At 45.6% G+C, this 12,824-nt stretch overlaps 1 protein-coding gene across 2 annotated transcripts in view; it reads right to left on the reverse strand.

Annotated features, from left to right (window-relative positions):
* Nucleotides 1–10,662, reverse strand: part of Dapk1 (death-associated protein kinase 1) — a 194,424-nt gene extending 183,762 nt beyond the window's left edge. The window contains exons 1-2 of one of the 2 annotated variants that reach the window (XM_013031803.1): nt 10,575–10,662; nt 9,208–9,377 (exon numbers count right to left, since the gene is read on the reverse strand). In XM_013031803.1, coding sequence (XP_012887257.1) covers nt 9,208–9,269 — 62 coding nt within the window. In that variant the 5' untranslated portion in view covers nt 9,270–9,377; nt 10,575–10,662. Of the gene's footprint in view, nt 1–9,207; nt 9,378–10,251; nt 10,290–10,574 lie in introns of those variants that run through there. The other variant, XM_013031804.1, reaches the window with a different exon arrangement.
* Nucleotides 10,663–12,824: the final 2,162 nt, after the last annotated feature.

A 12,824-nucleotide genomic window follows, 5' to 3' on the forward strand; every position in this document is an offset into this window, starting at 1 on the left:
AATCTAATGCTACCTTCTTTTCCTCTGCACTACCTACCTGCACACTTAAAAAGACTTCATTTGGTCAGACACTGGTAGCTCATGTGCCTGTGATCCTAGCTTCTCAGGAGGCTGAGATCTGAGGATCAAGGTTAACAGCCAGCCCAGGCAAGAAAGTCTGTAAGATTCTTGTATCAAATTTAAAAAAAAAAAAAAAAACTAGATATGCAGCTGTATCTCGAGTGGTAGAGTGCCAGCCTTGACAAAGAAAAGAAGCTAAGAAACAGCACCCAGGCCTGGAGTTGAAACACTGGCACACGCCCAAAAAGAAGTTGTAGTGTACATAAAATGTTATAAATAAATATTAGATTGGCATATAACGTTCAAGGTGAAGAGAGGATGCATTTTGTGATCATTTATCCAAACAATCCAAACTTCCCATGAGAAACTTGCTCATAAGCATGTAGGTCCAGTGAGCAGAGAACAGATTCTTTTACATTACCTTACTCAAAAGTTAAATAATGATGAATGTGGTTTTGTGAAGTTTCTAAAAAGCTAAACTATTAACTTTGGGACTTGAGTAAAAGTATGCCCCATGTCCACTCCTAACCACAGAGCATAAGTCACTTGGTCCTGGGCACCCTAGAGGCCTCCAAGAGTTCTGAGCTACAAGAAGACGACTCTGACTTTGGCAGGGCCGCCAATGAAAACCTTTGCTGAAGTGGTTACTATTCCAGCCCACCCTCTCACACACCCTGTTGGAGCAGACTCAATTCAACAGCAGCCCGAAAGACCCCTCTGAATGACCAACTTAATAAGGCTTAGGAAAAGCAGAATTGTCTAATGGAACAAGCCTGGCCAGGGCTCTGGACCTATCTCTTGTCTAAACACTGACTAAATAAATGAGAAGAGGTCTATACCAACCACCCAAGTTCAAGTCCCCAGGACAACTGTGCATCCTACGGAACTGCTTCCAGTGTCTTGATTTGAAATACATATCTTCTCAGATCCTATTTTATTTCATTTGCACAAAAGGCTTTGTTAGGGTTAGGGATACACAGCAATTAGTGAAAAATTAAAGATGAAAGTTCTGGAGCAGGAAAAGCTAAGGAAAAACCCAAGGCCTTAAGTTCAAGTCCCAGTACCAGCTTATGCATGCACGCATGTGTATGTGTGCACATACATTAGGGGTGTATTTGCTGAGTCAAGCAAAATGACTTTTGACTTTGTCATCTTGTCTCCTCCCTTACCTGCCCAAAATACACACATATACCGTACCTGCAGGCACGCAGCCACTGGCTTTTGTGCCTTTCCAGCTAGTCATCCTCACACCCCATCTGAAGGGAGCTAGTCTGAGCCTCTAAGAGGTTTTAACTTGTCTGGCAGACAGGAGCACAAACTGAAAGAGACAGGGTCACCTCCCCTGATAAAACACTTGTATGTATCTCCTGGCATTAATTTGGGTACTCATCTCTGTGTGCTTCCAAGTGTGTCTCATGGCTTTGCTGGGGCACAGCAGTATTAGAGGGAGCCTTTAGGTTCGAAAATGGGGGGGGGGACTCAAATCCAGATTGAAGACACATAAAGGCCCAGAAATTTGACTTCAGTGTTCCTTATTTCCCCCAGGAGCCCTCTGCTCCTGGTCCCACTAAACCTAGATGATACCTCCTCATAGTGCTGGCAAACAAGCCGGCATCACTAATAGCACTATTAGCATCACCAGCTCTCTTGTCAGTCTGGCAGAAAATTATTAGGCCTTCTTACAATGCTTAAGTTTTTGTTTTGTTTTGTTTGTGCCAGTACTAGGGCTTGAACTCGGGGCCTGAGCGCTGTCCCTTAGCCCCAGACAGAAGCTCTATCACTTGAACCACACTCTACTTCTGGCATTTTGGTAGTTAATTGGAGGTAATAGTCTCTGGGATTTCCCTGCCCTTTTGTATCTCTGTTCATCTTCCGTTCTTAGCCTCTTGAGTAGCTAGGATTATACACAAGAACCATCAGTGCCCAGTAAAAGGCAGACAAATTTTAAGAGAGATAAACTTCAAACACAGTTATGTACTTGATGCAGATGTTTATAATAAAGCTGGAAAATTCTTATTGCCAGTGATGTCACAAAAATTGTAACAGCACAACACATTACTAATATGCTCAGGATGAGGTATAAAAATCCTAGTCAGGGGCTGGGAAGGTAGCTCAGTGGTAGAGCGCTTGGCTTGCATGCCTGAGGCCCTGGGTTCGATTCCTCAGCACCACATAAGCAAAAAGCCGGAAGTGGTACTGTGGCTCAAGTGGTAGAGCGCTAGCCTTGAGCTGAAGAGCTGAGGGACAGCGCCCAGCCCAGAGTTCAGGCCCCACAACCTGACCCAAAAAAAAAAAAAAATCCTAGTCAGGCTGATGACTCATGCCTGTAATCCTAGCTACTCATGAGGTTGAAATCTGAGGATCGTGGTTCAAAGCCAGTCTGGGCAGGAAAGTCCATGAGACTCTTATCTCGAATAAACTTCTCAGAAAAGGCCAGAACTGGTTCTAGGGCTCAAGTGGTAAAGCGCTAGCCCTGAGTAAAAGAAGCTCAGTGACAGGACCCAGGCGCTGAGTTCAAGCCCCAGGATGGGCAAAATTTTTAAATAAAATTAGAAGTATAAAACCCAGCCAGTCCTCTAACTGGCATAGCAATACATCTATAGCCAGCCATTCAGGAACTTAAAGGTATGCCCCAACAAAACCCTGTATATGATAGTAGCTAATCATAAACAATTATTACCCATTTATATGTCTACTATATTACACATCACTTTCTGCTAAATAAAAAATTTATTCATAGTAAGCAGTACTGTGTGTTACACTTAGCAGCAGCCTTCTGTCTTGTGTTTACTATGTTTCTTGGTTCTGTCAAGAAGCCACATCAAGGGCTGGGAAGGTGGCCTAGTGGTAGGCCATGCATGCATACATGAGGCCCTGGGTTCAATTCTTCAGCACCACATAAACAGAAAAAGCCAGAAGTGGCGCTGTGGCTCAAGTGGTAGAGCACTCGCCTTGAGCTGAAGAGCTGAGGGACAGTGCCCAGACCCAGAGTTCAAGCCCCGTGACCGACCAGAAAAAAATTTAAAAAAAGCTACATCAAGACTGAAGCATGTTAGCTGGGTGTGGATAGCTCATACTTATAATCCTAGCTACTAAGGAGGCTGAGATATGAGGATCAAGGTTTGAACCAAGGATCGAGCCCATAAAAAGTCCTTGAAGCTCTTATCTCCAATTTATCACTAAAAAAGCCAGAAATGGGGTTGTGGAAATAGTAGAGATACAGCCTTGAGCAAAAATGCCAACAGTCAACACCTAGACCCTGAGTTTGAGCCCTAGTACCAAATGAGTGTGCACACACACACACACACACATACATACATACATACATACATACATAAAATATATACTTTGTGGAAAATGATCTATTGTAACTTGAGGGCAGGGATGGGAGGGGAAACTGGGGAAAGTAAAGCAAGGGGTGACATTGTCCAAAAAAAGAATACACTGACTAATGAAATTGTTGCCCCTCTGTATAACACCTCAACAAACAACAGAATTATTTTTTAAAACCACCTTGGCTGCCTTTCACCTAAGAGATACCACACTCAGCACCGCCCTACCCAGGAGCCCTCCCTAGTCCACCCATTACCAAAGAGAAAAAAAATGCCTTCATCTTTCTAGCCACATCAGGGTGCTATTATTCACAGAACTAACTCCTGCTGTCCACAGCAAACCAAATAAAACACATGCATGGGCTGTCAGAGCTCAAGACAATTTCTTACTTCAATTAAAATGCCTATGGATTTTATGCCAAAAGAAGAATGTTATAAATTTGAATTATTAGCTTCCAACAATTATCCAAACCAATGTAAAATATCTAATGCTCCACTTCACTGGGTTTGTTTAAAATTGATCTTGTACATGGGAATGTTGGTGGGTGGCTGTGTTCATTATTGTTCATCACAGAGAATGCAGAAGCAAAATCAGTCCTTGGTTTTGTAACCTGCAGCTTTCTCCTCAATGTTCATCTTCACCATACTTATCACTCATATATAATTTTTCCAAGATGATTCCCATATATTGACAGATTCTATCAATCAACATGTATTTACTGAACATCTACTAAGTGCCATGTATTTCATTAGGCATTAGAAATTGAAAATAAGGAGGTCCGAGGTCACAGCCCCATGAAAACAGCAGATAATCAAATAAGCAATTACATGCAGGATGGTAAATTCTGTGACACAGAAAACAGGTTATTAAATATACACATAATGCAGGCACCAACGGCTCACATCTATAATCCTAGCTTCTACTCAGAAGGCCAGATCTGAGGACTGCAGTTCAAAGCCAGTCTGGGCAGTAAAGTTTATGAGAGTCTTACTTCCAGTTAACCAGCAAAAGGCCAGAAGTAGAACAGAGGCTCAACTGGTAAAGAAACCTTGAGGAAAAAGCTAAACAACAGTACCCAGGGCCTGAGTTCAAGCCCCATTACTGGTGCGTGCGCACACGCGCACACGCACACACACACACACACACACACGCAAGTAGGCCCAATGTCACAGTGCTATAGAAATAGTAGATGATCAAAAAAGCAATTATTATTCAGTAGTAAATGCTGGGACATACAAAACAGGTTACTAATATAACACATTAAGTACTGAGTATGCATCAGATATTTGGAGCCACTGTTTCTAGGTGTCTCCCTCTTTCCAAGGAAGTATTCAAAGGTGAGTCCACACTGCCTTTCTATCATCACAGTTGCCTTTGCATCTTCAATCCATCCTCTTTTCTTTCCTTCTTGTTGGTACTAGTACCAGGGCTTGAACTTAGGACTTTGGATACTATCTCTTAACATTTTTTCTCAAGGCTAATGTTTCACCACTTAAGCCACAGCTCCATTTCCAGCTTTTTGCTAAGTTAATTAGAGACAAGAATCTCTCAGATTTGTCTGCTTGGACTGACTTCAAACCCCAATTCTCAGATCTCCGTCTCCAGTGTAGCTAGGATTACGGGTGTGAGCCTCTGGGTTCCTTATTCTGGTCTTAATACAGCACGGACAGATGAGCGATAGCTCTCCAGAGACATTGATCACGCATTTCTATGATGGTCTTCAGCACTGCATACCCTGTAGAGAAAGGACCTAAGGACACTGACTACAGAACAAACCTTGAAAGAACTCTTAGGACAGCTACAAAGAGCAACAACACAAGACTAACAGTAATGTCAACTATGGGTAGGTCCATGGCCATAGACCAAAGCCATGTCTCACACAATGTTTTGTCTCCCTTTTAAAAAGGGGGAAAACATCATGAAAAGACAATGAATGGACCTCAAGTCTTTAGATCACATCAGACAATGGGACAGGAATGAAGGCAGGTCCCACAGAAAAGCAGTGGGCCAAGTGGTGCCCACGAAGCTTACAGGTTAGGCTGAATGATACCAAAGGTGTAACTGGAGCTGGGGAGGGAGAGTAGGAGCCAGCCTGCATCACCTTCCTGAAGTGCCAGCTGGTAAGAGATGCTAGGGCATCCTGGGCCATTTAAACAGCCCAATGTAATAACAGATGGGAAAGTTCAATACAGCACATAAGGGAAGTAGTTCTTTGTTCAGCCTCCTCAGACAGAGGGTAGGATCCTAGAGGACTTTCTAGAGTAAAAAATCAAATGGGGGGCTGGGAAGGTGGCTCAGTGGTAGAGTGCTTGCTTTGCATGCATGAGGCCCTGGGTTCGATTCCTTAGCACCACATAAGCAGAAAAAGCCGGGAGTGGCGCTGTGGCTCAAGTGGTATAGCGCTAGCCTTAAGCTGAAGAGCTGAGGGACAGCGCCCAGGCCCAGAGTTCAGGCCCCACGACCAACAAAAAAAGATAAAATAAAGAATCTAAATGGAAAGTCTGTCAACTATCAGTCTCTGCCATGACCTTTTGCCCAAAATGGATAAGCAGATGATAATTCAAGCATATTAAGAAGCAGAGTAAGTTTCTAGCCTTCCTGGAGCACCCAACATGGACCAGTCCTATGGATAATATCTTACTTGTTTAATTCTTTTCTGCTGATAAAATGCTTACATACCTTAGATTACTTGATTTTCACAACAACAACAAAAATGCACTGGATGTCTCATGTCATGGATAACCTGTTCAAGATTATAAAGCTGACAGTGGGGCACCGGTGGCTCACACCTGTAATCCTAGCTACTCAGGAGGCTGAGATCTGAGGATCACAGTTCAAAGCCAGCCCAGAAAATTAACCACCAGAAAGCCAGAAGTGGCACTGTGGCTCAAGTGGTAGAGTACTCGCCTTGAGCTGAAGAGCTCAGGGACAGTGCCCAGGCCCAGAGTTCAAGCCCCATGGGGGTGAGGGGGTGATTATATAGCTAGCAAGTAACAGATCTGGTTTTGAACTAAGATATATATATGTATACACACACACACACACACACACATGTATTTTTCCCCCTAGCATTCCTGCATACATAAGTACATACACAGACATAAGTACACATTGAACACTCATGATATTGTATTTTCTTCTGTCTTTTCTTTTGCATGAGTTCTGGGGCTTGAACTCAAAAGGCTTTAGCTTTTTTGCTCAAGGCTGGAGCTCTATCACTTGAACCACAGCTCTACTTCAGGCTTTTTTGCTAGTTAATTGGAGATAAGAATCTCAGGGACTTTTCTGCTCAGGCTGGCTTTGAAATGCAGTCCTCAGATCTCAGCCTCCTGAGTAGCTAAGATTCCAGGCATAAGTCATGGGCACTGGGCCTCCATTTCCACTATTCTACCAATAAGCGACTGCTTCTCTACTCTAATCTTCATAGTGGCACATGACACATCGATACATACTGGTAGTATCATTCCTACATGTCCAACAAATTACATCAAGACTTTCTTTGGGGAAGTATCTATATATAAGGCAGGCATAAAACCCCAGGATTTGCAAATCCTGCACAGCAAGTCAACCATTTACACCATCTTTTGGCAAAATCAACAGCAATGTAAACAGCAGCAATGTGAAATAAATGGTTATGAGTATTTTTTAAATGCCCAACACCCAGTTTTTTAGAGCACTTCTTTCAGATTCTAAAGTCACATAAATTATTGAGTAAACAATTTATCAGTTGGTTCTGCGTAGGATAAAATGTTATTATACAAGAAATAGATCCCAAATCAAAGCAAAATGCTAAGCTACAGATGAGCCAGACACCTTCCCTTGTCACTAGTAAATGAAGATCACAAACCCTTCTGTCAACCACAGGAGGCTTCGCTTTTTTCTTTCTCTTAACATATAATTCTACCAAAAGATACTAACAAAAAAGCATCATCAACGTATACAGTTCAAAAGAAAATTATCTCACCTAATTTTAATCATCTCCCTTTGGAACACAATTTATATAAACAGACAACGCTACACAAATGAAACTGAAAGCTATTTTTTCACCTTTTCTTATTTTCTAGTACCAAAAGAAAACACCGTATACCACTCATTTAACTCAAAGCCACAGGAATAGTGACTCAATTCCAGTGAAACTCACACATTTTTAAGTGTTAACCTCAAATGTATCCATGGAATGTGGTTTTCCTTCTTCATTCACTTACTAAATCTGCAACAGGTAGCCTCTTCTAAGCTTTGGGAGCCATCAATATTTTGAGCAATTCCAAACATATACAGAATTGCTGTTGGTCATATGCCAGTGCCTGTGATCCTAGCTACTCAGGAGGCTGAGTTCTGAGAATCACAGTTCAAAGCTATCCAGGACAGGAGAGTCTCGTTATCTCCAAGAATCTACCAAAAAGCCAGAAGAGGAGCTGTAGCTCAAGTGGTAGAGCACTAGTCTTTACCAAAAAAACAAAAAACAACAACAACAGAAAATCAGGGATAGGTCCTGGATTCAAGCCCCACAAAACAAACAAAAACACTGTTACATTACAATAATTTCTATTTTTTAATTCAAAAAAAGAAGTTACCTACGGTCAGCTATCATAACCCTAGAGTGTACTTTTTTTGTGTGTATGTCAGTACTGGGGCTTGAACAAAAGCCCTGGGCATGCTCCCTTGGCTTTTTCACTCAAAGCTGGCACTCTATCCCTTGAGCCACACCTCTCCCCTTTTGGTCTTTTTGCCTGTTAGTTGGAGATATTTAGTCACATGGGCTTTTCTTCCCCATTTGCCTTCGAGCAACAATCCTCTGCCTCCTGAGTAGCTAGGATTGCAGCCATGAGCAACCAATGTCTGGCCGGATGTATTTTTTTTTAATTATTTCCTTTTAATGAAGAAAAAAGAAGCACTGTATGAGGACATCAGGTGTGTATGAAACAAAATAAATTTCAATCAGCATACTGTCTAATACACATTGTTTCTACCTGTCTAAGATACTTTGCCCATGTCACTCACAATGCAAACACACTACAGTGGAATTTCAAGTTGAGGTATGAAAAATGGAGTGTTCTAACATAAATCAGAGTACAATCCTTCTATGGAGGGCCCAAGGGAATCAGTCAGCAGTTCTTAGACTGCTTCCAAAAACATAATTCTTTTTTTACCTAGAAACTGAAACATTTTCCTAAGAATCACAGTTCCAACAGTCACGGAAGTATGCTCTGAATCCAAATAGCCACATTAGACTCTCACTGGTTTGTTAAAAATTTAACATTGTAAATGAAACCAAACCAACCACTACTACCAAGTGAGTAATTAAATTCCTGATTGGAAGAAATATCAAAAGCCAAGCCCAACATCAACCTCAGGAAAATTTCCACTTACCACCAGCCAATGTTTGCTCATGTTACATTGAAAATTCGGGAGTAAAATATTACCACACAAAAGGCCTATTAATTACTTTGAACTCTGTTTAAATCACACCAGAAGGGCTAACTCCAGTTGCAATTAGAGTCTTGGTGTTTGCCTCATTGTCTCAGAAAGGCAAGGGCTAATAGGAGTTAGTGTGGACAATTAAATATGTTCCTAACCAGGGCTTCTGATCAATATACTCTGCATAATAATTGAACACTAAGCCACAGCCTTCTCCTCCACCCCCCTGGGTCAGGCAGTTTATTTCTGGTCCCTGGCTTTGGCTGGGTGGGAAACTCTTTCCCATAATTTACACATCTCCTGGACGGGAGAGAGGGGAGATGTTTACCCGCCCAAGCCCTCGACATTATGCATCCTCACGATTCAGTAGCGTGAGCTTCCTTTACCCCTGGTTACCTGCCAAGTTCCTCGCCAGTGTCGTAGTAATCATCCACGTTTTCCTGCCTGAACACGGTCATGATAAACTGTCACGTCTCACCAAAGCCCAGCACGCTTCAGCTCCGCTTCCCAAACCATCACCACCGCTCCTGCTCCAAGGTGGGTCCCTCATGCATCAGTCTCCAGTCCTTAAAACAAAAAAAAAAAAAAGAAAGAATTGCAATGATGATGATGATGATGAAATGACAAGCTCAAAAGGAAGTCTCTATATGCCCAGAAACGAAGACGCGAACGCTGGAGACCAGGTCTCCCCAGCCGCCCCTCCCCGCAGGGAGGAGACTCACACTCTTTGTTAAGCCCGGGCTAGGGGCTCCCAGCCACCTCGGGCGCGGGAGGCTGGGAACCACCGCACCCCAAGGTCCGAGTCCCGGACGCAGATCTGTTTACCCAGGTTCCAAAAGCAGCTCCGGAAACGGCTGGCCTCCCCCCCCCACCTCCCCTTTCTCTGCACACACGCCCACCCAGCTCCCCACCTCCAGGGGCGCAGTGAAAGAATGAAGCCCGCGCCCGGCGGAACGCGCCTGGATGGAAGAAAGCATCTCCCTCGCGCGGCTCTGCGGTGACACCCCCGCGCCACCTCTGGGCTCCCGCCCCTCCCGCCACCTCCCCTTCCGAGAGAGCCAGGCAGTCCCCAGAGGCACATTCCTGACGACTCTCCCCGTTACCCGGCCGACCCGGCGTGCGGCCGCCCGGGGAAGCAGGGGAGGGAAGGGAGCGGCCGCCGGCCCCGAGCCCCTGCGCCCCCCAACACAAAGCGCCAAGCCCGGCCCGCGCCACCTGTTCTAACCCGGGCTAAAGAAACAGGGGATGCCGGCGGGCCTCTAACCACCCCCCACCCCAGCTCAGTTCCTCCCCACCCCCACCCTACCCCCCATCCCCAGCCTGGGCCTTCCCGGGAGCCCTGGGCGTTGCTCGGGCAAACCCCGCCGAGCAGCCGCCGCGGAAGCCACAGCGGACGGCGGGGCCTGGGAGGGCTCGGGCGCCGCCCGCGCGGCCACTCACCCGGGCTCCCAGGGGCTCCCCGGGTCACTCCAGAGCGCTGTCGGAGGCCGAGCATTGGCCCCCGCGCCGGAGCGCAGCGAGCGAGCGCGTGAGGACGCGGACGCCGCGCCGGGGTGGCGACTCCGATCCCGGGCACCCGCGAGGGTCTCCGTGCCCCTTCGGCCGAAGGGAACAATGTCCCCGGCGTCGGCTTGGATCGGGCTCTCTGGATTCCCTCTCCGGGAGCAGCCTCTCAATTCCTCCCCGCTCTCGAGGCGACGGCGGCCAGTGGGCGGCCAATAGGGACCCCGCGGGCGGGCTGGCGGGCGGTGCGGCCCACCCACCTCCGACCTGCCCCGCCGGGCTGGCGCTGCGGGAGGAATCAGCGCGCGCGGACTGAGCGTTGCGCTCGCGGCTCCGCCCGGCTCCGCGCTCCCCGCTCCCGGCTCAGCTGGCGCGGCTCGCTGGCGCGCTCTACCGCGCACACCCCGCACACACCCACTCGCCCCACACCCACGCCTGCCGGGCGGGGGAGCGCAGCGTGGCTGGAGGCGGGGCGGGGGGAACGTGGGCGCCCCACCTGCCACTCGCCGCCCAGCTACCTCCCAGCCGCCGCTGCTGCTGCGTTGCGAAAGACACGCGATTGCTCGGTCCCGCCGAAGAGTATGGTCGGTCCTGCTGGGTGCCAGGCACGGGCTCCGCCAGGGGGAAACTACCGAAAATAAAACAGGTTGTTAACATCCCTGTCCTGGTGAACCTCACGCAAATAGCTCATAAATGAGGTCAGTCTAGACGAAATCACTCCCAACAAAACAAGCTAATGGGACTCCCCCCCCCAAAAAAAAATGGCGGGATGGATTGAGTTAGATGGGGTCCTCCCCGAACAGATGTTTTGAGCCGCGATCTGAAGGTCAAGGAAGGGTTTGAGATGTCAGAGTCCCAACAAAGTCACGGAAGGGAAGCGCTTATTTGTGCTATCAGTACGCTATTGGGTATTGATCAGTGGAAATATGGGTAGTTCCCAAGGATTTGGCCTGGAAGTAGAATAAATATGCATTGGACGAATCAGTGTGAAAATAGAGAAATATTCCATGCGTTATCTTTTGTTTCATAAATATAATTGGATATGTTGAGCTAAATATTTATTAAGTTTATTCAAATGAATTACAAACTAATTTATTCAAGTTAAAATGTGGCTACTAAGCCAGGCATTGATGGCTCACACTCGTAATCCTAGCGTTTCCGGAGGCTAGATCTGAGTATCACGGTTTAAATTCAGCCAGGACAAGAAGGACCATGAGACTCTTGTCTGCAATTAAACACCAGAAAGCCTGATGCGGAGCTGTGGCACAAGTGGTAGAGTCTCAGCCTTGAAGGAAAAAGCTAAGGGACAGCAACTGGGCCCTGAGTTCAAGCCTAGTACTGGCAATAAATAAGTAAATCAACCAATCAAATGTGGCTGCTACAAAATACAACTGTTTATGTGGCAGTACCATTTCTGAGGATCGTTCTGATCTACAGAGACCTCATAGCCACTGGATAAACAGGTAACCTCTTGATTCATTTTTCAATAATTCTCCTTCCACCCTCTCTTTGAGTAGGGATTGAGTAAGGATTGGAATTCCAAAAGGGCAAAGCAAATCATATCACTCGCTACAATTACAAAAACTGCTAAGTGAGCTCACTGAGTTTCCTGGGCTACTTCATTGTTCAAATCTCCACGTTTTCTAAAATGGGATGCTAACTCTGAAATTTGGAGCTGAGAAAGTTTTGCCCCCAGGGAAAAAATTTGCAAAACAAAGGAATTGCCTCCAGCAAAAGTCAGATCCTAGTCTTAAAGAATATTTCACCCACCAGCCCTTGCTGAAAGCCTTGGAGCATGGCTAATAGAGTCAGGAAAGATTCTAGTAGGGGGAGGTGATATTAACTGCAGGTTTGAGAATACAAAAGGATCCAGAGAGGTGAGAAATGCAGACAGAAATAACACCCCCAAAAGTGATTCATCTGGGGGAAAATGCAAATGAATACATCTGTTGGGGGAAAAATAAAACACACAGATGTTTGAGAAAAATGTGAATGGCTGCTTTATTGGTAAGATTTTTTTTCCTGAAAAATTAATAGAGTTTTCAAGGCAATTAAAAAGATTGACTCTATTCAGGGATACATATGGCTTTTTTGTCTTGTTAGAACTATCACAGGAGAATTTCTGGGATAGAACAAAAAAAAAAAAATGAGGGTAGATACTCAGTTACAAAATTGGGTCTAATATCGGTGGTGAAAATGAGTTTTTAGATACAAGCCCAAATGCCAGGAGTTTAAGTGTCAGATCTGGCCACTTGTGCCTATATGCCAAATAAAGAGACATGATAAAGGGCAGAGAAAGGAGATTAATTACTATATGGAAGCTACAGGAAGACAGCACTTCCAAATATCGTTCTGCCACCATCAGCTGACTTTGTTAAATAGAAGAATTGGAAGCAGGAATGAGAAGATATGCATAGGTAAAACAGTCCCAAGTCACAGACAGGTTCAGAAGTCCTGGGGTTTGGAGTGGTGGGGTGGGAGGTAACAATCTGTCTCAGGACTGTCTTTTG

The sequence above is a fragment of the Dipodomys ordii genome, unplaced genomic scaffold (genome assembly GCF_000151885.1).
Source record: "Dipodomys ordii isolate 6190 unplaced genomic scaffold, Dord_2.0 Scaffold143, whole genome shotgun sequence".
Lineage (NCBI taxonomy): Eukaryota > Metazoa > Chordata > Mammalia > Rodentia > Heteromyidae > Dipodomys > Dipodomys ordii.